General features: G+C 45.6%; 3 protein-coding genes across 3 annotated transcripts; all 3 read left to right on the plus strand.

The window, feature by feature from the left end:
• Window positions 1-925: 925 nt before the first annotated feature.
• LOC123429272 lies at window positions 926-3215 on the plus strand. Its single transcript, XM_045113327.1, has 3 exons — window positions 926-1362; window positions 1526-2437; window positions 2694-3215. Exons 1-3 carry the CDS (start codon window positions 1324-1326, stop codon window positions 3213-3215), a joined length of 1473 nt encoding a protein of 490 aa, XP_044969262.1. The 5' UTR covers window positions 926-1323.
• A 9804-nt stretch (window positions 3216-13019) lies between these two features.
• On the plus strand, window positions 13020-15052 carry LOC123429273 (ent-kaurenoic acid oxidase 1-like). The gene is made up of 5 exons (XM_045113329.1): window positions 13020-13621; window positions 13718-13867; window positions 13960-14484; window positions 14588-14706; window positions 14786-15052. Exons 1-5 carry the CDS (start codon window positions 13043-13045, stop codon window positions 14886-14888), a joined length of 1476 nt encoding a protein of 491 aa, XP_044969264.1. The 5' UTR covers window positions 13020-13042; the 3' UTR covers window positions 14889-15052.
• A 6156-nt stretch (window positions 15053-21208) lies between these two features.
• LOC123429274 (acyl transferase 15-like) lies at window positions 21209-22696 on the plus strand. The gene has a single exon (XM_045113330.1). The coding sequence runs from the start codon at window positions 21289-21291 to the stop codon at window positions 22561-22563; it is 1275 nt and encodes a 424-aa protein (XP_044969265.1). The 5' UTR covers window positions 21209-21288; the 3' UTR covers window positions 22564-22696.
• Window positions 22697-23348: the final 652 nt, after the last annotated feature.

Below are 23348 nucleotides of genomic sequence, written 5' to 3' on the forward strand. Positions count from 1 at the left end.
ACCAGTGAAGCATGCCTCACAGCATGGTCGCCGTCATCAACGTCGTCAGGACACATCTCATCGTCGTGGTCGTCGAAACATCTCCATGACCGTCAACATCATCGAAGCATTGTCATGATCAGTGAAGCACGTCTTGCAGCATGGCCACTGTCGTCATGGTGTGTCGTGTTGCCGTGGTCTCGTCATCATGCCTCACGCGGACGTCACCATTGCCTGCTTTCAGAATGGCTTGACAACACTAGGCTTCCCCTCGTTTCTCACCGGCCCGCACGCCGTGGCGGCACCGCCCCGGAGCACCGGATCTCCCCTGTTCCTAGCCCCGGAGGCGTCCTATTTCAACACCGGTTCGCTCTAGTTGGTAGCACTAGAGGTGGCAGCATGGGTGTGCCGCCGAGCTCATGCTGGCCAGAGGTGTGTGAGGGAGAGCATGCATCGTAGGTGCAGACGGGAATGAGAAGGAGTGGTACCGGGCGACATGGTTGAGGCCACGACTGGTTCATGTTGTTTTCAGAGAAGTGTCGTGTGTATCACCCGCGTACCGCATGATTGGATTTGATCCACGGTTGAATTGAGCGAGCGGATGAAAACAAGTGTTTTCCTTTCTTAATGCGCCCACTTTTATTTATTTATTTCAAGAACATACTCAAAATCAAAATTCAATCCTTAATGGGCCATGGCCCACTGCTGGTCGCTGTAGGCGCCCTTATCTAAAAGGAGCTCCCGGTAATAGCTCTTTACTGTAAACGTCCCTGGGCCGAGTCTATTTGTTTATTGTAACTGGCCCAAAAGCCTTTCCGTTTGCGTTTCTTCTCAAGAAAAAAAGAGTCGAAAATAAAGGAATCCTCAGCTAGAGAAAAAAAGGAAACCCTAGCCGATCCCGCGAATTGCAGCCGGCACCCTCTCCGCCCTCCAAGGCCGGCGACCACCCCTCCCCTCCCCTTGGCGCCCTTGCAGCAGCCACCATCCCCGCCGCTGAGTTCGAAGCCTCGTTATGTCCTGGTGTGTTTCCGGCGAAATAATCTCACGGTGGCCGGAGGCGATTTCCTTGTGCAATCGGGACAGGAAGGAGCTCGATTTGGGTTTGTTTTCCAAGCGGACTCGAAAAGGAGTAACTTTTATTGGTCTCTCTGTTGACAAGTTGTAATCCGGGCCAGGATCCTTCTCCCGGCCCTCTCCTTTAAAATCCTCCCGTTTGCCGTTTGGAGGCGATAAGTCTGCTCTGTTGCGCGGAGCTAAATAAGTAGAGGAGAGGGAGGAGGACAAGTACAATTAGGCACCACATCAATAAGGAAGGAGCTTTTTTTCATCCGGCCAGCCATCACCATGAAGAACAGGAATGGCCGCCGCTGCCGCAGCCGCAATGTAAGTGTTGCTTATTCCTCCTTGGCTTCGTTTCATTTCATCCTATATATATATATATATATATATATATATATATATATATATATATATATAAATATATATATATATATATAAAGGCTGACTTTTTGGTCCGTTTCTTTCCTTCCTGCTAAATGCAATGCAGAAAGCAACTTGCGATGAAGCCCCCGCTGGCAGCGGAGACAGGATTAGCAAGCTGCCCAGTGACATTCTGCTCAACATACTGGAGAGGTTGGACACCCTCGATGCCATAAGGGCCTGCATCCTCTCCAAGCAGATGCTCAAGCTCCCCACTTTACTCTCGCAGCTTGTCATAAACATTGGTTCCATCGGGCGTCACCTTGATGAATCGTATGATTTCGGCATTCGTGATATGGTCCGGATCAACTGCGCCGTGGCGGATGTAACAGAGAAGATAATGGTTGCGAGGGACAAGGAAATCCCAATCCGCAAACTGACCGTGAGATTCTACCTGATGCGTTACAACTGTTTGTCCATCGGCACATCCGTCGCCGGCGCCATGGCGACCCAGAAGGTTGAGGCGGCCGAGTTTGAGATCCTGACGGAGAAGGCTGGTGTGAATTGCACCCCTGGCGATTTCCTCGGCTTTGCCAAGCAGTTCAATATCTTCCTTGGTGCTTGTCCACATGCATTTGCCGGCCTCACACGGCTGCGGTTGCACTGTATGAGGTTTGGTGAGCCGGACATACCCAACATCCTGACCATTTGCAAGTGGCTGCAGTCTTTGCGTCTCTCCTACTGCGACGCAGGGATCGGTTCCGTGCTGCAGGTGGAGCATGCTCGACTCGTCGAGTTGGCGATTGACTATGGACGTTTTGAGACGGTCGAGCTAAGCTGTGCACCGAAACTCGAAAGGATGAGCTATAATAATTGGAACTCTGACGGAGATCCCCTGTCTTTCGGCTTTGTCCCGCGGCTCTCAAAGCTAGATCTCACCAAGGTTGGAACTCGTTCCCACAAAACCCTCGAGCTAGGCCAGCTCCTTGCTAATGCCCCCAACATAAGCGATCTGCATCTGGATTTTGAAAGCGAAAAGGTACTAACTGCCATCCTTTCTCTCATCCCCATATGTAACTGTATTAACTTGAGCAAGTCTTGGCTGCTGATATTTTTTTTTAAATAAGTACTCGCTCCGTAAAGAAATATAAGAGCGTTTAGATCACTAAAGTAGTGATCCAAATGCTCTTATATTTCTTTAAAGAGTGAGTATATATGTCTTGGCTGCCATCTGAGAATGTAATTTGTCTGCAGCTTGCACGCACTCATATCTTGATTTGGTTTTTCTGGCTCAGATTTGGATTCTACCAGAACGTCCGATACTGCTCACGCCTCTTCTCGGCAAACTACGGGTTGTGAATCTGGACAATCTTCCTGAAGGATGTGAAATTGCTTGGACAATGTTCATTCTTGAAGCTGCACCCTTCCTGGAGGACCTGTGCATCACAGTATGGGATCACTGGTGCAACATGTTAACTGACAAGAAGCTACGGAAGGCACATGGCTATTGCGAGAAAGAAAATGTGGAGTGGAAACCATCTGTTTCCGGCTTCAAGCATAAAAATCTGGCTAAGCTCACCATCTACGGCTTCCAACCCGACTTTAACTTCATCGGATACATCAATCGTATCGTCAAAGCTGCCGTGAACTTGAAGGAAATATCTCTGCATGACAGGAAGTTATGTAATAGCTGCGGGAACTTGGATCCCAAGATCAAGGTTAGTCCGTCAAAGTATCCACGGACTCAGGAGGAGAGGGAGCATATTACAGAGGTGTTGAGTCTGGCTTCATCTGAGATGGTTTTCTTCTGGTCCTAAACTCCTAATTGGAATCCCTCCAATTAAGTATTCAGTAAACTGTCTGAATAATCCGATGCTCTCTTCAGAATAAAAGGTTTCTAGATAACTCAATCTGTGGCTGGCAGGCTGCAGAGCTGATGCTTGCTACTCCCTCCGTTCCTAAATATAAGTCTTTTTAGAAATTCCACTAGGGGACTACATACGGAGCAAAATGAGTAAATCTACACTTTAAAATATGTCTATATACATCCGTATGTAGTCTTCTAGTGAAACCTCTAAAAAGACTTATATTTAGGAACGGAGGGAGTATATTGTACTGTATGTTTTGTGTGTTGTGGATGTGGGGGTGTGGGGGTGGGTGGGGGGGGGGGGGGAGCACACCTCTTAGATGCATTATAATGATTTGGTCCCACCCTGATATGATAACAATTTGTCTTCGTCGTACTACTGATTAGAAATCTCTACACTGGTGTATCAGATTTAGTCCTGCGTATTGTTTGGAAGTTTCTACTGTTGAGCCACCACTGAGAATGGTGTAACTGTGAGGACCAATCACAAGGGAGTGCTCCCTGTTTTGATCCTTTATTTGTACATATAATTCTGTAGTTAGAAAGTGCACTTAGGATGTTCAACTGAAGTTTGTGAAGGCTATGTTTCCGGCTGCTTTCAGGATTGGGTGCTCTTAATTTTCTTAGGGATCAGGTGGACGTGTCCGCAAAGCCTAGGTCTATCTGCATTGATCTTTTTTTATCACCTTTTTTATAGCAGCAGATATTAGCTTACTTTGACCTTTCAAGTAAAGGGCCAGATCATGCTAAAATTTCTAGCGAGGTTCATTTTGTGCTAAAGTTACCTCAAAGGGCCAAAAGTGATGTCATTCCACTTAAACTCAGGTTCTGGGGAAGGCGTCCCAGGCTACAGCTTTTCTCGGTCTCAGCCCGAACAAACGGTCCATCGCCTTCTGAGGGCGAGAAAGGAAACCAGGTGGTTTTCAAATGTGGTCGTGAGCGGCACTGCATCAGCCAACGTCCTATGAACCTGAGTCTCCCAAGTTAGGTTTACATGTCACCACAAGAAGAATTGTCTTCTTGGCTCTCATCATCCATGGGGTTGCTATTAGAATCAGACAAGGTGGGAGCAGCATCCTCTGAGGATGAATCCATGTTCGATCTCTTCCTTCTCTTCTTGGAACTCGAGGATTTCGGTAGCTCTTCAATCCCTTTCCTTTGCCCCATGGGCCATGGCATTGGCAGCAGACCTTGTTGTGCCCATGAAATGGAAATCTTTTTGCACACTGCGTAAGACATAATTATATTTTCAAATAACAAACTGAGATTACCTTGGTTTTTGCAACCTTTTCGCAAGCAGATTTTTTAAAACTACATCCTTTCTTTTGAGATCTTTTGATCCATCAGCTTTCATCAGCAAAAAAGAGAATAAGGAAGCATTTAGAACCTGCATGTCATACTATGGATAGCAATAAAATTGCAGAACAAAATAGACACAAATTGTAGAACAACAATGACAGCAAGAAGACCTTCAAAACTGAAGAAAATAAGGAGTTATAACTGCAAACATCTTGCAAAAAAAAAAATGTAACAATTCATCATTTACGTGGAAATTTTCCTTATAGAGCAAGAAATGAGCAGATGAAGCAAGAAAGTAAGAAGTTGAAGCAGAAACATCATTCATCAAAAGAATAAGAAGGACATTCAAGAAAGTTTGATGTACCTTAATCTTTGAAGAAGCCGATTCACCTTCAGCAAGAGCAGTGCGCTTCACATACTTGGAAGTTGGAACCATCACCAGCCATCTTTTTTAGAAATAAAGGGCAAAGGGGACTAGATCAGATAAAGAAAGAAACTCAAGAAATGCAAATAGAATGCAAGAAAAAATCACCAGAAAAAACACACACTAGTCCTTTCTTGCTTGAAAACGCAACTAGATAAAGAACACAGAAGAATCGTAACTGTAGAAGGAAGGCAGAGGAATAGAGAGAAGAGAACAAAGAGGGAATATAAAAGCCGCGGAGAGAGCGAGAAGTGTGATAGTCAGTTAGTGGGGGTAATGTGGGTAGTAGGATCAGAGGCAATGACACGCAGCAGTAACCACATGTGTCATTTCACACAACTGTTAAAAAAGTGTAGGAATCAAAAGAAAATGCATTTAAAAATAATATGAATTTAGTTTACAACTTAAGAATAATTTGACCATTGAAAAAGGGGGAATGCATAATTCACATTCTTGCCTTCTAAAGAAATGAAGGTTGAAAAAAAAGGTTAACGGCAAAAAATAAATGCTACGTAAATCGATTTAGGATCTCATATAGAAATACTACCGATCGATCTCATATAGAAAGATCAAACAATAGTATTAGATCCAAAAATCCAAAAAATGAAACTAGAATGGAAATTATTCAAAATATTGTCAAGAAAAATAGATTGAACTACAGACAATTAAATTATGGGAAAAGATTACATCCCACAGGCTGATCCGGTTGATACATCCGTCGCCCGCTCGTCCGTTAGATCTCGCCTCGATCACGAACCATTTTCCGAAACTGGCTCGTTGTTTCAGAAACTGGAGCGTTGTTTCAGGAACGGGGGCTGAAGCTGGAGCACTCCAGGTTCCTCGTCCTGGCTCCTCTGCTACCGAGGACGAGCCTGCCGGAGTCCGGCGAACTGCCGCCGCCGTCGGTCCTCGCCAGCTCGCCGGTCCCCACCTCGCCGACGAGATCCAACCCCTCGCCGGATCCCCACCTCGCGCGGCGAACGAGGAGGTGTGCGGCACGGACGCCAGGGAGCTTCTCTGCCTCGCTGGAGACGCGTCCCTGCTCGCGCGCCCGACTCTCCGTTGAGCATGAATCCCGGCTGCAACGTGACTTTCGTTGCAAACATTTCTGAAACTCGAGCGTTGTTGCAAAAATTCTTCCGTAAAAATACCTATGTTACAGAAAGACGAAGAAAAAAAAAATCTGCGACAAGCAAATTGTTTCTGAAATTTGACCGTTGTTTCAGGAATTAACAAATCCAAAGTTTCCACAGCTCGAGCGTCGTTTCAGAAAATAACTACTGACCATGCGGTGGGGATGCGGGGCGTTAGATCGGCATCCGACGGCTAGCTACGTGACGGATAATTTTTAAAAATCATCCGACGGACGCGTAGCGTTCCCCTTAGATTATACCAAACAACAATCATTGTATTATTGTCACTTCCTATTACAAGCACATCATCCAAAACATTAACCCTGGTATCATCTGTCACAATCATTTGCACTTGCAACATCCAAAACAATTTCTTACGTATATCACAACCATACCAGCACAATGATTATTTCATCCTACAAAGTAGAGATGCAAATGATTATCGAGGGTATGTTTTCATGAGCTTTTTCCCGGGCCCAAACTTACCATGCTGTTTGTACAGGTATATGGTGCATATACTCCCTCCGGTCCTTTTTACTCCGCATATTAGATTTGGGTCAAGTCAAACTTTACAAAGTTTGACCAAATATATATTGAAAAATATCAACACCTACAATACAAAATATACATATCATGAAACTAGCTTTCATAATGAATCTAACAATATTAATTTGACATTGTGAATGTTGATACATGTTTCTATAAATTTGGTCAAAGTAGAGATACTTTGACTTCAGACAAAGCTAATATGCAGACTAAAAAGGACCGGAGGGAGTACTACAATGCACATAACTTATTGGAGGTATACTCCAACAATTCTTCCCACTAGGTGAAAAAGTTACCACTGCGTTTGTACATGTCCGAATTAAAACTGGCTGCAACGGAACTCGCTAAGGCTCTATTCAAAGAAAAAAGAATGGGATAGGACGAGGCTCATACTAATGCGCACCCGCAATCAATAATAAAAGTTCTTTACAAGTTTGGTTTTCCTTTCTGATCAATCAAATGACCTTTAATAAACCTCAATTCATTCAATTAGTTATCCAGTGCATACTATAATGTTTGTTCTCATAGAAGTTACCGCGGGTATTTTTTCAACAACTTTTTTCCCTGGTCAAAAAAGTTACCACATTGTTCATATGTGAGTTATCAGATTGCGGTGTATAATTTACTTTGCTACTTCACATAGATGTTACCTAAGTTATGTTTCCAACAACTTCCCTCCCTTCCAGGGTCAAAATTACCATGGTGTTTGTACCAAAGCTAACAGGTCTTTGGTATGTAAGTTACCACTTCTGTCGGGGTACATTTCAACAACAACAACAAAAATCATTGGGTCAAAAGTTACCATCGTGTTTGTTAAGTTATAAGGTCTGCAGTGTATATGTTGCCATGTTATTTACACATAAGTTATCGAAAATATACTTAGTGTTTGTACATAAGCTAGATTTGTGGTGCGTAAATTATCATGCTCTTTATAGAGAATTTACCGTGGTATATTTCAAAACTAACCCTTTTCTCGGGTGACACATGAGACAAAGACTCATGTTCAAATTCTATAGGAAATGAAACGTGCGCTTCTCTAAAAATTGTTTATTGTTACGAAGAAAGTACAATACAAATTAGTCTAGAACGTTTTATCCTCTATTAAAGGCATTGCTTTGTTCACTCTCATTTAATAAGGTATAAAAGTCAACTAAGCCTAGGCGGTATTCCACTCCTAATAGGCACACCTTTTTTCCATGGCGAGTTCTTTTCTAATGCAAGAGAAAGTGTGAGCGGATCGAGCGCAAGGTGCGCGCAGGATTGCAAAAACACAGTGATTCGTCAGATACATTTATCGTTTTAGTTTTTACCCTTTTCATTTTTTTTCATTTCCATTTTCCTTTTTATTTTTTATTTCAATTTTTGTAAGTTATTTATTTTTTCAACTTCGTAATTTTTTTTGAAATTGCAAGCATTTTTTTAAATGTGCAAATTTATATTCTTTAATTCATTGATTTTTTTTCAAATCTGTAAATGTGTTTTCAATTCGTGATATTTTAATTTGAGCATATTGTTAATTTTTTCAATATTTTAGATATACATGTTTTTACAAAAAAATCGTCATTTTTCCCACTATTTTGTTTCATTTTCCATTTATTTTTATTTCATCAGTTATTTATTTATTTTTAAGTTCGTGTTTCTTTTTCTAAAATGCCAAACATTTTTCAAGATTTGTGATTTTTTTCATTCATGAAGAATTTTTTAAATTTGCCCGATTTTCCGTTAATTAATCAGGCAACTCTCTTCTATCTTTTTAATGTATCGGGCCCTAAGGCACCGCATTTAAAAAACTAAATTATGAAACCCAATATTTGATCCCTGTCGGGTTTGGAAAACCTGATAAATTACATTCTGAACCGGCTTAGAACTCGGTTGATCTTTCTACTCTGATAGTCTGCTCGCGCCTAGCACACCTCATCGGAAAGGTGACCTCTTGATGAAAAAGGGTTTCCCCTGCTTTGTATTATAAAGCAGCCGACCAGAACATCCGACGATAGGTGCTAGAACGGAAACAACACATTCACGCCGAAAAGAAACGAAAAAAAAGAAACAAATGTCGACGATGGATCGACAAAAAATGCAAAAGAATCGCGACCGCTGCGCCCGACTCCAAAGCGTCGGTACCCATCAACACCTCCAAGAAGGAATGCGACTATGTCAATGCTGCTGCCAAGGGTTTCCCCCGGTATGCAACGAGGCGCGAGGAAGGGTAGCCCTCACGCCCTCCAGGAAGGTTCGGCGACACTCAAAGGCGTCACCGCGTTAGTGTCGGCCGGGCCGACAGGGGTTTTCCCCGATCCAAACCTGCACCTCGGGTGCTCCGAAGCCCTCACTAAACCGACCTACACCATGCACCAACACGGTCTTGAGGCCCCTGTGCCGTCTCACCACGGCACCGTAAGGAGAAGCCTGCACAACGATCAAGAGGAGTCGGGACTAGGAGCAGCAGCACCGTCGGCACGCGGGAGGGCTCAACCTCCACCGTCAACGACAGTAGCCGACCGGACGCAATAGCAGGAGCATACCAGGACGGTGGGCCCACAGGCCCGGTCGGGAACCCCCCATAAAGCTCCCGCCATCATGGTGCAACAGGCACGCCGTCGAAGATGCCCTCCTCCCCCCCCCCCCCCGTCCAAGCTGCTCCTCTTCACCACCACATAAAAGACACCGCCGCCACGCCGGGAGCCAGCCCGCTAGCCACCACACCGCCCTACCGCCAAGTAGCAGTGTCGCCACCTCACCCGCCGCCGGCCACCATCACCGGGGCGCGTATCGCAGCCTGCACCGCCGCCGTCCCCTGCCCCGGGAAGAAGTAACGCGCGCGCGTGTGGAAAGGAGGGCGCGTCGATGACGACGGGGAAGGAGCCGAAGGAGGAAGACGCCCGCGGGAGAGGAGCTCGCGTGCCGCCCCGGCCGCCTCCCGGGGAGGTGGCGTGAGGGCGGATCCGAGAGGAGGGGGAGGGGGACGGGTGTGTGTGTGTCGGGGGGGGGGGGGCTGACCGGCGGCAGGAGGGGGAGGACGGAAATGTGACCTCTTATTCATGTCTTAACAAGACTATGGGACGGTGGAGTTTCTACTCGAACTTACTACAAGTAACAACTGAGACAGGCGACATCCATGTGTGTGCATATATACTCCCTTCATTTTTATTTACTTCACATATTAAATTTGTTTAAAGTCAAATTTTATATATCTTCAACAAGTTTGTAGAAAAAATATATTAACGTATACACCACCAAGTCAATACTATAGGATTCATCATTGCATATATTTTCACATCACATGAATTTGTTATTGAAATATTTATATTGTTTTCTATAAACCTGGTTAAACTTTATAAAATTTGACTTCGATCAAAGCTAATATGTGGAATAAATAAAAAACGGAGCATGTACAAACTGAGTTTGGTTAAGCGTCCATCATGAGCTCTTCTGGAACATAGCAGGTTGCTGGTACGCAGGGTATCAAAGCAACATCAGTGTGATAATAACAATTAATTAAGCTTTCATTATACTAGAAGGATTAAGCGTGTGTTGCTTCGCTGTTGGTGTTGTTGTGTTTTTATAAAATAAATTAACCTATTTGTTTTTAAAATATAGGTGTATTAGATTTTTAAAAAGTCAAAGCTCTTCAAGTTTGACCAAATTTGTAGATAACTATATCAATATTCATAATATCAAGTTGCAATCATAAAATTTATCATGAAATAAATTTTCATATTTTATTTAGTATTGTGGATGCCGATATTTTTTACTCCAAACTTAGTCAAAGTTAAATAAATATGATAATTCAAGAAAAAAATACACCTTATATCTTGGAACCGAGGGAGAATTTGATTTGGCTAGTGTGAGAGGCGATGGCCTAAGTTTTATATTTTATTAATAATGCAATGTTTTGGTGGGTCTTTAGTGGTGTGATTTTGTGTTATGTGCTAATTAACCGATATTTACGTCAAAAAAAAATTCGAGTCATTGTTTGCATGCACTATTTTGGTGTTACAATATTATATTTCTAGGTGACAAGTGTGCACGGGGTTGATGTTTTGTTATAAGTAAGTTGCTCCCGATTAATTTTAAAAAACGTTGACCAAGTCGAAATCATGATCCTAATCCCAAATCAAATGCCTCAATCAAATCAAAAAGCTCCAAGATTAAGGAGCATAGTAAATTAAAATAATTAAATAGAAGAGTTTATTGAGAAATTGTTAACCCGGTCAAAATTAAGTGACCAAATCTTAATTGAAGACCTCAACTGATTGTGATATAGTACTAGAAGAGCAGTCGGCGCTTATATTCTTCGGGTTCTACATGTTTTAAGTAATTTTTTTGAAGTTGCGAAAAATATTTACGCATTAGTTGGTTTGGCCTACGGGGATATAAGGAATCACATATTTTTACCAGATATGCTACTCCTATGGACAGACTATACAAAATCGTGCTTACAGATTTATGGGAAAATGTTTGGTGTAACCAATCGATACGAATTGTTCGTAAGTTTATTATCATTTTTCATTTTTTAATTATAGTGTTTGGGTGGATTTCTTTTTACCTTGTGATTGGAGGACGTATTTTAATTAGTACAAAAACATGAAAAGATTAGTTACGTTGTTGGACACACGTGTTATGGTGGAGCTAAACATGTCATGGACGACACTTCCGTTTTGTCACCCATTCATTGAGAAGCATGAAGGACCCAATTATCCAATCCAAATTGAGGAATTGAATTAGGGGTTTTAAAACGAGATAGCTTAACGAAGTTAGAGATTTGATTACCACAACAAAGGATTGACGAAGTCAAAATCAAGAATTGACGGGAGAAGCTTTAAAATTAGGAAGCATATTATATTAAAATAAATAAATTAATTAAGAAGCTTTAAAATTGGGAAGCATAGTATATTAAAAATCAATAAAGGAAGTCATAAGAATGGATGTATCTACATATATCTTATTTTAGATACATCCATTTATATCTATTTTTGCGAAGAATAATTTTATATCGGTCAATGCGCGAGCGGTTGGAACCTAGCTGCGAGGGCACACACGGCATCCACCGCCCGGAACAATCACGCTAATTAGCTAGCTCGCTAGGTACCCAGTACGTGCTGCCAAAAACACTGCTAAATCAAAGGCAAACCACACACATCACCTGTTTAATGTGTAGGCATCAAGCCAAAATCACAGTGCAAAGCATCCAAAACCCAAAGAGATTCATCTAGCGTGCAATTGCGATGCGATTTCTCCTCTCCAACTTTCCATGCTACCTAACTTAATTTTGTTCCCACGTGCCTCCACACCGTAGCGGATCAGCTGCTCGGGATCCTCCTCGCTCGATCATCTATCCTAAAGGACTAGACGCGCTTTGTTGCCTTGTTAGATTAAAAAACTAAATCTCTCTGTTTTAAAATATAATATGTATTTAAAAAAATATCAAACCTTTTAAAATTTAATTAAATTTATAGATAAATATATCAAAATTCATAATATCAAGTTGTTGTCATTAGATTCATCGTTAAATGAATTATCATATTTTTTTATTTTTTATTGTGGATGTCGATATTTTTGCTCTTAACTCGGTCGAAGTTGAAGAATTTGACTATTCTAAAATATTAACACCCCTTATATTTTCAAGCTAATGAAATATTTCGTTTGATGTGTGAGGGAGATGACATAGTGTTTTTATTTATTTATTTATAATTCGGTAATTTGATGGTCATTTGGTGTGATTCTATATTATATGCTAACCAACCTTATATATGTAGAAAAATTTGTAAGTCGACGGCTTCATGAACGTGATTGATATATTTTTATAGGCCGGTTGCTGTTGATTGATTTCAAAAACTGCTGGTTTGGTCGGAATTGTAAACCAGACCCATTAGGAAGCATAATGTATTTGTTTAAAAAATTAAACGAAAGAGTTTTGAAAAATTATTGGCCCGATCAAAATCGAATGACCCAATTTTAATTGGAGTTTTAAGACCTCAATTGAATGTGACTCTTTAAAACCAAGGAATATAATGTTATAGAGGTATAAATAAAATAATTAAATGAAAGAGTTTTGAGAAATTATTGATTAGGTTAAAATCGGGTGTTACAATGTTAATTGGAGACCTCAATATTGAATGTGGGCTCTTCAATTCTAGAAAAAGTAGTGTTACACTCCATCCGTCTCAAAATACGTGACTCGAAAATAACTTAAATTTATACTAATTTTAGTATAAAGTTGAGTTATTTTTGAGTTACTTATTTTAAGATGAAGGAAGTTCTATATATACCTTCATTTTCGTCCCCTCCAAATCATCACCAACCAGGTCGATCGAGCTTCAGCTATCTATATATCCAGTGGCAGCTTGTATTAGCCGCTCGATAGCGGTGGCAATGGCGGGCATGGGCGCGGGAGAGTTGGCATGGTGGCTGGGCCTCGTCTTCGGCGCCGCCCCGCTGCTCTGCCTCGCCGTCTGGCACTCCGCCGACGCCTCGTACCGCGCCGCCTTCTTCCTCAGGCACGGCGGCCGGCGGCGCCTCCCGCCGGGCCACATGGGCCTGCCCTTCCTTGGCGAGACGCTCTCCCTGCTCTGGCACTTCAAGATGGCGCGCCGCCCGGACGCGTTCATCGGCGTCAAGAGGCGCGCGCACGGGGCCGGGGCCGGCATCTACCGGACGCACCTCTTCGGCTCCCCCGCCGTCATCGTGTGCTCGCCGGCGGCCAACAAGTTCGTGCTCCAGTCTGCCGACAGCTTCGGCGTGCGGTGGCCCGTGCCGGAGCTCGTCGGCCACACGTCCGTCGTCAACGTCGAGGGCGCCAGCCACGCCAGGCTCCGCGGGTTCATCCTCGCCGCCATCAACCGTCCCAGCTCGCTACGGACCATCGCCACCGTCGTGCAGCCGCGTGTCGTGGCGGCGCTAGCGGCGTGGGCGGACATGGGGACCATCGTCGCCGCCACCGAGATCAAGAAAGTAAGAAATTAAGCCAGTTAAGTTCACCGTGAGCATGCATGCCTTTTTCTCTATGTCAATCTCGACGATCAATTTGCTACCCCTTACATTGGACAGGTGACGTTCGCCAACATCTGCAAGATGTTTATAAGCATGGAGCCGTCGCCATTGACGTACCAGATCGACCAGTGGTTCGGCGGCTTGGTTGCTGGCCTCAGGGCATTCCCCTTGGATTTTCCAGGGACGGCATTTCATGGTGCTCGCAAGGTATATATATGTTCTCACTTCTCAACTTACTGGCTCTTGTCTACAAGTTTATTCAGAGTAGAGTACTAGTACTAAATTAATGGCTTGTGCAGTGCCGTCGGAAGCTCAACGCGGCCTTCAGGCAGGAGCTGGAGGCGAGGAAGAAGGTGGACAAGGAGTGCGAAGATCTCATGAGCGGGCTGATGCACATGGAGGACGAGCAAGGGAAGAAGCTGAGCGACGAGGAGGTGGTGGACAACATCGTGTCCCTCGTCGTCGCCGGCTACGAGTCCACCGCCAGCGCCATCATGTGGGCGACCTACCACCTCGCCAAATCCCCCGCCGCCCTCGCCAAGCTCCGAGAGGAGAACGTGGCGGTGAGCGGGAGCAAAGCCGGCTCAGCGCTGATGATCACCCACGACGACCTCCCGAGGATGAAGTACACGGCGAAGGTGGTGGAGGAGACGATCCGGATGGCCAACATCGCGCCGATGGTGCACCGCGTGGCCAACAGGGACGTGGAGTACGGCGGGTACATGATTCCGGCGGGGTGGCCGGTGTTGGTGTGGGTGAGGTCGCTGCACACCGATCCCAGCTTCTACCAGGATCCCCTCACCTTCAACCCTGACAGATGGGATGTAAGCACATTAAGTATATCCGGTTCTGTCACCGATCATTCATCAGCTCATGGCAATGAAGAAACTAATGGATGAATCTATGGACGTGGACGCATGCATGCAGGAGCCGGCCAAGCCAGGGACGTACCAGGTGTTCGGTGGCGGCTACAGGATCTGTGCCGGCAACATGCTCGCTAGGCTTCAGCTCACCATCATGCTGCATCACCTCTCCATTGGATACGAGTGAGTGCTAACTAATGTCCTATGCTATGTATATAATTCCCATCAGATGGTTAACAATATAAGTGATCGTTTGATTCAGATGGGAGCTGTTGAATCCAGATGCGGAGATCGATTATCTTCCACACCCAAGGCCGATGGACGGTGCAGCCATGGCCTTCCGTAAGCTCAAACCCAACGCATGATCAAGTTACATTTCTGGCCAAATAAACCAGTCTAGCATTGTAGTGCATGCCTGTATGGTTGTATGTTAATTTTATGACAGCTGCATATAGTCTGTGTTTTTTGAAAAAGATGTTGCTGAGAATGTGGCATCGTCTGTGTAATCAAATCAAGAGAACATATGTTTCTTTTCAGTTTGTATGAGGAAGCAGACAATTTTAAGTACCAACGCAAAGGCTAATTTGGCAGTGCAAGTATGGTTTTCAATTTCAGTTTTAAAAAAATCAGCACCAACCAAAATCACTGAAATTCAGTGAAACTCAATAACTTCAGTTTGCATTTCGACCAAAGGACCAAAATATTCACTTGAATTTAATCAAATATTTAATTTTTTTGGGTCAAAACGTAATAATATTTCGCTGTCTATTGAGATTAATGAAATTCAATGAACTTCATTGAAATCTCACTGAAAATGAAAACTGTTACAACCAAAGGCTAGCAGTTTGTTTCCTTCGAGAGATGCTGAGAAGGCCACTTACAAGGGTGAGAACATATTCGGCCCGACTCTGCCGTGGTCCGTGCCCAGCTGCCAAAATTACCTGGCTTCAAAGGCGGAGCTACGTGAGGGTCAAGACGTGCTCCGGCCAGCCCAGCGCAGCAGGAAAGGATGCGCATAACATTTGTGTTGCCTCGGCTTGTCTGAAAGTGATGAATATAAATTCGACTATCAAACTATGACATCCTAGATTTGGTGCTACAGTAATCATTGTAATTATGCTACCGTGATGATCAAGATGAAGCTAATGTTTTTCCTAATCCAGTTATAACCACTGTTGGAATCAAGCCCTAACGCAAATTTCTTTGTAATTCAAATTTATTTCAAAAATGGATTTAATTTTTTTGCAAACCGTTAAATAAAAATCATGCCTGAGTTGCAAATATTCCCTAAGTTATTATAAAATTGTAACCAACATTTTTTGAATAAACCTGGCACCTAAAAACTAACTAAAACTGAGTCCAATTCAATTATAAATTGCCCTTCTAAATTTTGGTATTGTCAAAACAGATTGAAATGGCCCCCAAACATTTTTATGGCAGTGTATAAAAATGCTATGGAAATAAAAGGCCATGTGTCATATTTTTACAAAAGTGTCTTTGCAACTAAAATAAATAGGGATTCGTTTCCACCCAGCACGCCGGCCGAATCGTTCGGCCGGTCGCGTGTGGGCCGCGCACCTCGCTGGCAGATGCTCGCAATATTTTTTCGTCAAATTTGTTGCAACCGTGTTCTTTTTTGATACAAACGTTTTTCATGCAGCTTTTTTCTCGTATAATTTGTTGCAATCAGCGTCATATTTGCTGCATATACGTTTGGTTGCAACTCCGGTTCTTCACATTTTTGTTACAATCGATGTTTTTTTATTTTTGCTACAACCGTGTTAATTTTTGCTACAACCGGCATCATTTTTTGCTGCAACCGTTCACTAAAAAAGTTGCACACACGTCACGGCGTTTCACTTTTGCTACCACGTACCATCAACTTCGTTTTTTTGCTACGATCACGTAGATATTTTTTTGCTACAAATTTTGTTTTTTGTTGCAACCGTTGAAAAAAATTACTGGATCTCATCGAAATTTAGCTGCATAGGAGAAAAAAATATTGCACGCGGATCCAACAGTGCGGACGCGCGGGGGCTGGTGGATCGTGCGGCCCGCGCGCGGCCGGCCGAAAGTTTGGGCCGGCGCAGATGACTTCCCAAATAAATAAGACACAAATAAATTTTAAAAAAAGCGGAAAGAAAAACAACAAAGAAGAAATTGGAAAAATAATAAAACTCCCCCCTCTCCCTGCGCCTAAGCCCACCTCTTCCTCGTTCCTCTGTCTCCTCTACGCTACAAGTGAGCCTCGGGCTCCTCCCCCTCCACTCCTCTTCACCTCACTCCGGCCACCGCGACCATCGCGCCACCCCTTGCTCGGGCTAGAAGGGCCCCGGCGTCGTGCACCCCCTCCCCCGGTCGTGCACGCCCCCCTCCTCGCTAGCCTCGCCCCCTTTGGCCACCCCGCGCGATGCCCCACGCTCCCCGCGCCGCGTCCGCACCTCCCCCCTCCCCCCGCCGGCGGCCACCTCCGGTGTGCTCCACCACCGCCGTTACACCGCAGTCGCCGCACCCCCTAGCCCCAACCTGGCCTTGGCCCCGCTGCCCCCGGTTGTGCATCGCCTTGCCATGGCCTCCACATGGCCATTGCTTGGCTCGATCTGGTTAGTGGGATTAACCCCCCACTACCCCCCTCACACCGAATGACAGAGGAGGCCCACGCCCCATAAAATTAAGTAAATAAATAAAAACAAGATAATTAATTAAATTGTTAATTAACTTAATTAGAGTAACTAAATGATTTAACACACTCTTAAGATTCAGCACACGATGACATGTGGGCCCCATCTTTTCAATACTAACTAAATCTGTTAATTAATTTAATTAGTGTGTCGATGACATGTGGGTCCCACCCCTTAATTAAATTTGTTTAAAATTATGTAAACTTAATTAACCTGTGTGAATGACAACACAGTCCCACTGGTCAGTTTGACCAGTCAACTCAGACTCTTGACCATAAATAGTTACTGAACTAAAATAAATCTATTTAATTTCAAATTATTATTAAAATTTTAAAAATTAATATAAATAATCTGTAATCCAGATGAAAATATTTTGTACATGAAAGTTGATCACAAAACGAGACGAACCCGGATACGCTATCCGTTCGTTTGTCACGTGTCCGTGGCATAGCGAATATGGAACTTTTTCATCGTTTTCGCGTGTCCGGTAATAGCCAGAGACAAGGGAAATATCGTCATATATTTTTCCGATCCGTCTATAACGACTAACAATGCGTTAATACATGCCTAGCCCTACATATTGCCATGCCATGCATTGTGTTGTATGTGTGCTTTATATTTATTGTTTCTTCCCCCTCTTCTCTTTGGTAGACCTCGAGACTGACGTTGCTCTCGGGTACGACTACCCTCCTGACGACCAGCCCTTTGCCGCAGAGTTACAAGGCAAGCAAACCCCCTTGATCATTTCTATATCTCCTATTCTTTCTCCGTCATGCTTGCATTAGATATTGCTACTGTCATAGATAGCTCCTATTCTGATGTATAGCCTGTTTTTATGAAGTACTACTTTACTATACCACATTTTAATTGCTTAGTATAGGTGAAGAAGTGATCCTCATTGACCCCCTTAGTCCAGTTGCCCCCGCTTTTCATCAAGTCTCGGTCATCTGATCGACAAGCCAAGACCCGTCACATCACTCACACCCCCTTAGTTGTACGAGTTGATCGAGTACCGCAGATGACGCCTCGTTACGTACTCTGGTGTTAGCGTTGTAGTGTAGTTGATCGACAGTGGTTCTCGAAGGGTGATTCCTCCTTCACCACCTTCGGCAACGACTCTTTTGTACAACCCATCAAGCGTGGTCCATCGAGGGTGATTCCTCCTTGGCCACCTTGACAATTACATCGCGCGGAATCCATCGAGGGTGATACCTTGGATCCCTCTGACGTTCCAGCCACACAATTACTTGACCTTTCTACTGGGAACATGAAAGGTGTGTTGTAGGTGGATTCCCACGTGAATGTGACAAGGCGTGGACGGGGCGAATTGTGGGCCCTTGCCACACATCCTCGAGACGGGGCGACGGGACCACATATCGTGGATTGTTGACCGTCACTGCAATGTTAATTAAAATGCTAATGAAATTTGGCTATTTGATCTGAGTTGGTCGGGAGACCTTTTCACACTAACCTTCACGTGGGAGAAGTTATGGGTACTCGACGTCGTGGTATCGGCCGAAGCTCTTCAAACATCAGCAATGGAGCGACGCGCACCCGAGTGACCCGAATAAGCATCGTTCTTGTATAAGAGGTGCCAAGACTGACATCTGCCGGCCACGCATCGTGCATGAGCGCAATGGGTGATGGGCCCATGACCCCTGCGCGGTTAGGATTTAGAGCGACGGGTTGGCCTCTCTGTTGAGCCTAGGTAGGGTTGCGACGTGTTGATGTTCCGAGGCCGGGCATGACCGAGGAAAGTGTGTTCGGCCACAGTTTATCAAGCGTGTTGGGTACTATGGTGCACCGATGCAGGGATGAAAATTAACTGTTCGAATAGTCGTGTCCACGGTTACAGGACGACTTGGAGTTGTTCCCCGATCTTATACAACTCCAACTGTTATTTAACTGGAATCTCTAGGCGTGACCTTAATTAAAATTGCTGTAACAATATGACTATTTAATTGTGTTACTTGTTCTACTCTCGTTTATTGCTGCAATACGCTGAAGATGCTAGACTTCTATAGGACTAGTCCCCTCTCTCTATTCTCACATTGCTGCATATAGTCCATACATAACCCCTTTCCTTTGATAGTGATGCATACTTAGTATAGATCTGATGTTAGTCTTGCGAGTACTATGGATGAGTACTCACCGTTGCTTTACTCCCCCTTTCCCCCTTAATATGATTGCTGCGATCAGATGATGGAGCCCAGGAGATGGTGGATTCCGCCGACGACGTCGTCTACTACCCCGACGGTGCCTACTACTACGTGGAGGCCGCTGACGACCAAGAGTAGTTTAGGAGGTTCCCAGGTAGGAGGCATCGCCTCGTTCGATCGGTGTATCTTTTGTGCTAGCCTTCTCTAAGGCATTATCCTCATTTTATATCTGTACTAAGATATTTGTTGCTTCCGCTGACTCGTGTGTTTCTCGAGCTTCTGTATTCTTGCCTTCAAGGCCCCTGGCTTGTAAGTAATATTAAGCTTGTATGTTTTTATTTGTGTCTAGAGTTGTGTTGTGATATCTTCTCATGAGTCCTTGAGCTTGGTCGTACGCATTTGTGTATATGATTAGCGTACGATCAAATCGAGGGTGTCACACAAACACCAAAACGTGTTATAATCATACCTATGACCCACATTATCCATTGTGCTTTCATCTATTTCTCATCATGTCAATGCAAAAGAATTGGAATAATTATATACGGTACAAACAATATGTACATTTCTGCCATATGAACACACCTATATCAAAATCATTTTTGCCATATTAACACAATACAATCAATACATCTATATGAAAATTTTGTGTGCCATATCATCATAATAAAATCAATACATCTATACAACACATCAAATCAGAGGAGCTGCTCATAGGAAAAAACCACTTCCAAAAAATCAGAGCCGGACAGTGGGAGGGGGATTGAGGGTGGGGCACCGTCCGTCGGAGTGGGTCGCCGGAGGGGCCGGACCGGGCCAGGAGCCCGCGAGGAGGGAGGGGTTGAGCCAGTGGGGATGAAGGAAGCGTTGGCCTTGGGCCGAGGGGGGGTGGAGCCCGCGGGAAGGGAGGAGGCGTCGGGTTAGGGCCGAGGGAAGGGTTGCCGGAGATGGCCTCGGCGGCGGCGGAGGCAGTGGGGGGGGGGGGGAACCCTAGAAGCAGTGAGCGACAGAGGAGAGGGAGGAGCCTGGGTCGGGTGGAGTGAGGGAGGAGCCTCGGGTCGGGTCGGTGGCATTTTGCATGTAATAAGAGCAAAAAATAGGAACACAATGTTATACCCTTTCGCTTTAAGTGAATAAGCTGCGGGAAGCCGTTCCATCTCAGCCTTTTTTATTGTTAAGGAAAGAGCTGACTTTTCTAAAACGAGTTGTTTTCAGTTTGTAGCTTATTTTCATAATAAGCTTCTAGCAGCTAGGAGTATAAAAGAATGGATCTTAGGTTTCTGAAGCCGCAGTAGAATCTGATTGCATTGATCTCGTTGAACCTTGCAATGAGAATATTGAAATTTGGAGCCGTTATTCAGTGGCTCATGGTATTCAAGCGATTTCCTTTCAGCATTATTGCCCCAGGGAAGCATCTCCAGAAATAGCAGGATCCATTTACTCTGACTCTAGAAACTGTAAAAGATAATTTTAAAAAATTGGCGCACATCGGCGTCAATCTTTCATTCATCTGTAGAACAGTTTACATGGAGAGGTTCCAATCTTTTCATTTATCTGTGAAACAGTTACCAATCCATGCAGATGATCATACATATGCGCTAAAGCCTGAAACAAGGGATAATGTCCTCCTATATGATATGATGAGGATTGCTGCAGCTGAACCTAGTGCTAGGATGAGCTACACACCAGTGTGTGATTGCTTTTCTCCAAACACGACTCTCGAAACCTGCCCAGCAAAGAAAAGGCAGAATCTTAATTATATTATTATTACAGCTAATAATGGTGTCCAGTAGGTCACGGATGATGACAAACATTTTTTATGGTCTGCCTCGACTCACTGGAGTGATCACCTCCTTCTCTACTGTACGTGCAATTGTTCACATAACGAGAGCCACCAGCAGCAAGCCCAGCCAGCTACACGGGAAATGGGCGTGGTGGCGGTGAGGAAATCCTCGCCGGTGGTCGTGAGGCCACCGGAGCCGGTGACGACCACCGTCGACATCAGCCTCTCGCCTTTCGACAAGAACGTCATGTCCGTGCCAGCCGCGGTGTTCATGGTGTTTGACCGCCCAATCCACCAACCGGCCGCGACCATCGAGAAGGCCCTGTCCCGAGCTCTAGCCCACTACCTCCCAATCTCCGGCCGCCTCGCCGCCGGAGCCGACGAGGGAGAGTTCCACATCAGGTGCACCGGCGAGGGCGTCCCGTTCGTGGCCGCGGCCGCGGACTGCGCTCTGCAGGACGCCGAGTTCTTCGGCCGGTCGCCGGCCGCCACGCTGCTGGAGGAGCTGGCCGTCTACTACCCTGCCGAGCACGGCGGTTTCGGCGACCCTCTGCTCATGATGCAGGTGACAGAGTTCTCGTGCGGCGGGTTCGTCGTCGGGGTAACCTGGAACCACGCCGTCGCCGACGCGGCCGGGATCGGCCAGTTCCTGCAGGCCGTCGGCGAGCTCGCGCGCGGGCTGCCGGCGCCGTCCGTGGCTCCGGTAAGGCGGGACGAAGCGCTCGCGGCGGTGCCTCCGCCCGCCGACGGCTTCGTGGAGCTGATGATGACGCTCCAGCCGGCCGACATGGCCGTGCTCGACGTCACCGTGCCATGGGACCTGATCGACCGGATAAAGGACTGCTCCAACGCAAGGGGGGCATCAAGGCCGCCGTGCACGACGTTCGAGGCGGTGGCCGCGCTGCTCTGGCAGTGCCGCACCCGCGCGGTCGGGCTGTCCTCGAGCACGGAGGAGCCCGTGGCGCTCTACTTCGCGGTGAACGCGCGGAGGTACGTCGGGGCCAGGCGCGGGTACTACGGCAACTGCGTGACCGGGCGGGTCGTGGTGGCGGCGGGCGGCGCGGTGGCCGGCGGCGACCTCGCGGACCTGGTGGGGATGATCCAGCGCGCCAAGAGCCAGATACCGGAGCAGTTCGACGCCGGAGGCAAGAAGGGTGCCGGCGTGCCCAGCTTGGCCGTCGCCGGGTACAACGTGCTCATCGTCACGAGCTGGCGGAACCTCGGGCTGGACGGGGCCGACTTCGGCGGAGGGCCGCCGGCGCGGGTGACCACCTACGCCCGGGGCAGGGTGAGGGCGCCAAACTGCGTGCCTTGCCCGGGGAACGACGCCCTCGGGTCTAGTGTCATGGCCGCCTGCGTCAGGGAGGAGCACGTCGCCGCCTTCCTCGGAGAGCTAGCCTCGATCAGGTCCAACTGATGCCCTGGCACTGATGCCAGTGTTTCATTTTCATCTCATGCTTTAGTTTGGTTTGAATATGGTCACTTGGGACAGTGGAGTCATAGATGGGCACGGTATCCTATCTTGGATTTGCATGCTGTTTTTTAGTTCATATATACGTGCATACATTTATCCTTATAAATGTTCACACGCATATCTTATCCCTATAAACATTTTTGAAAGATTAAACCAACACATCATCTTGAGATTTACGAAGGAAACGTTTTCTTTCACTGAAAGCATATCGCCGGAAATATTAGAATAAATATAGAAATAATGTAAACACTGGGAGTATATATTTTTAATTAGATACAAACACATACGCTTATACATACACACATATATTTATTATGATGAACGAAGGCACACACATCATATCTCATTATGAGCAACTTTATTAAGAGACCGAGCTAGCACGTCAATTGAACACTAGCAAAGCCATCACAAACGAAAACGTCTCCTCCACTACTCATTATCAAAAGATTTAAAATAAATTCAGAAGAATACGAACATCGGTGTCAAGTTTAGGACTTGAAACCTGATGAGCAGGAAATGTCCTGTCCTCTTAATCATCCAACTATACATGTTGATTTGGGATAGGAGGATGTGGGGCTAGGGCGCGATACAGGGCCAGCTCACGCTGTCGCTAGGCTCCCCGCGCCCGTTATCTTCCTCGCCGCTGCGAAAGGCTGGCACCGGGCAAGCCTTGGACGCTGCCAAGGAAGGCGATGACGGGGAGCTTGCCACACTCACATGGGTGTCTG

Source organism: Hordeum vulgare, chromosome 2H (assembly GCF_904849725.1).
Source record: "Hordeum vulgare subsp. vulgare chromosome 2H, MorexV3_pseudomolecules_assembly, whole genome shotgun sequence".
NCBI classification, from domain to species: Eukaryota; Viridiplantae; Streptophyta; class Magnoliopsida; order Poales; family Poaceae; genus Hordeum; species Hordeum vulgare.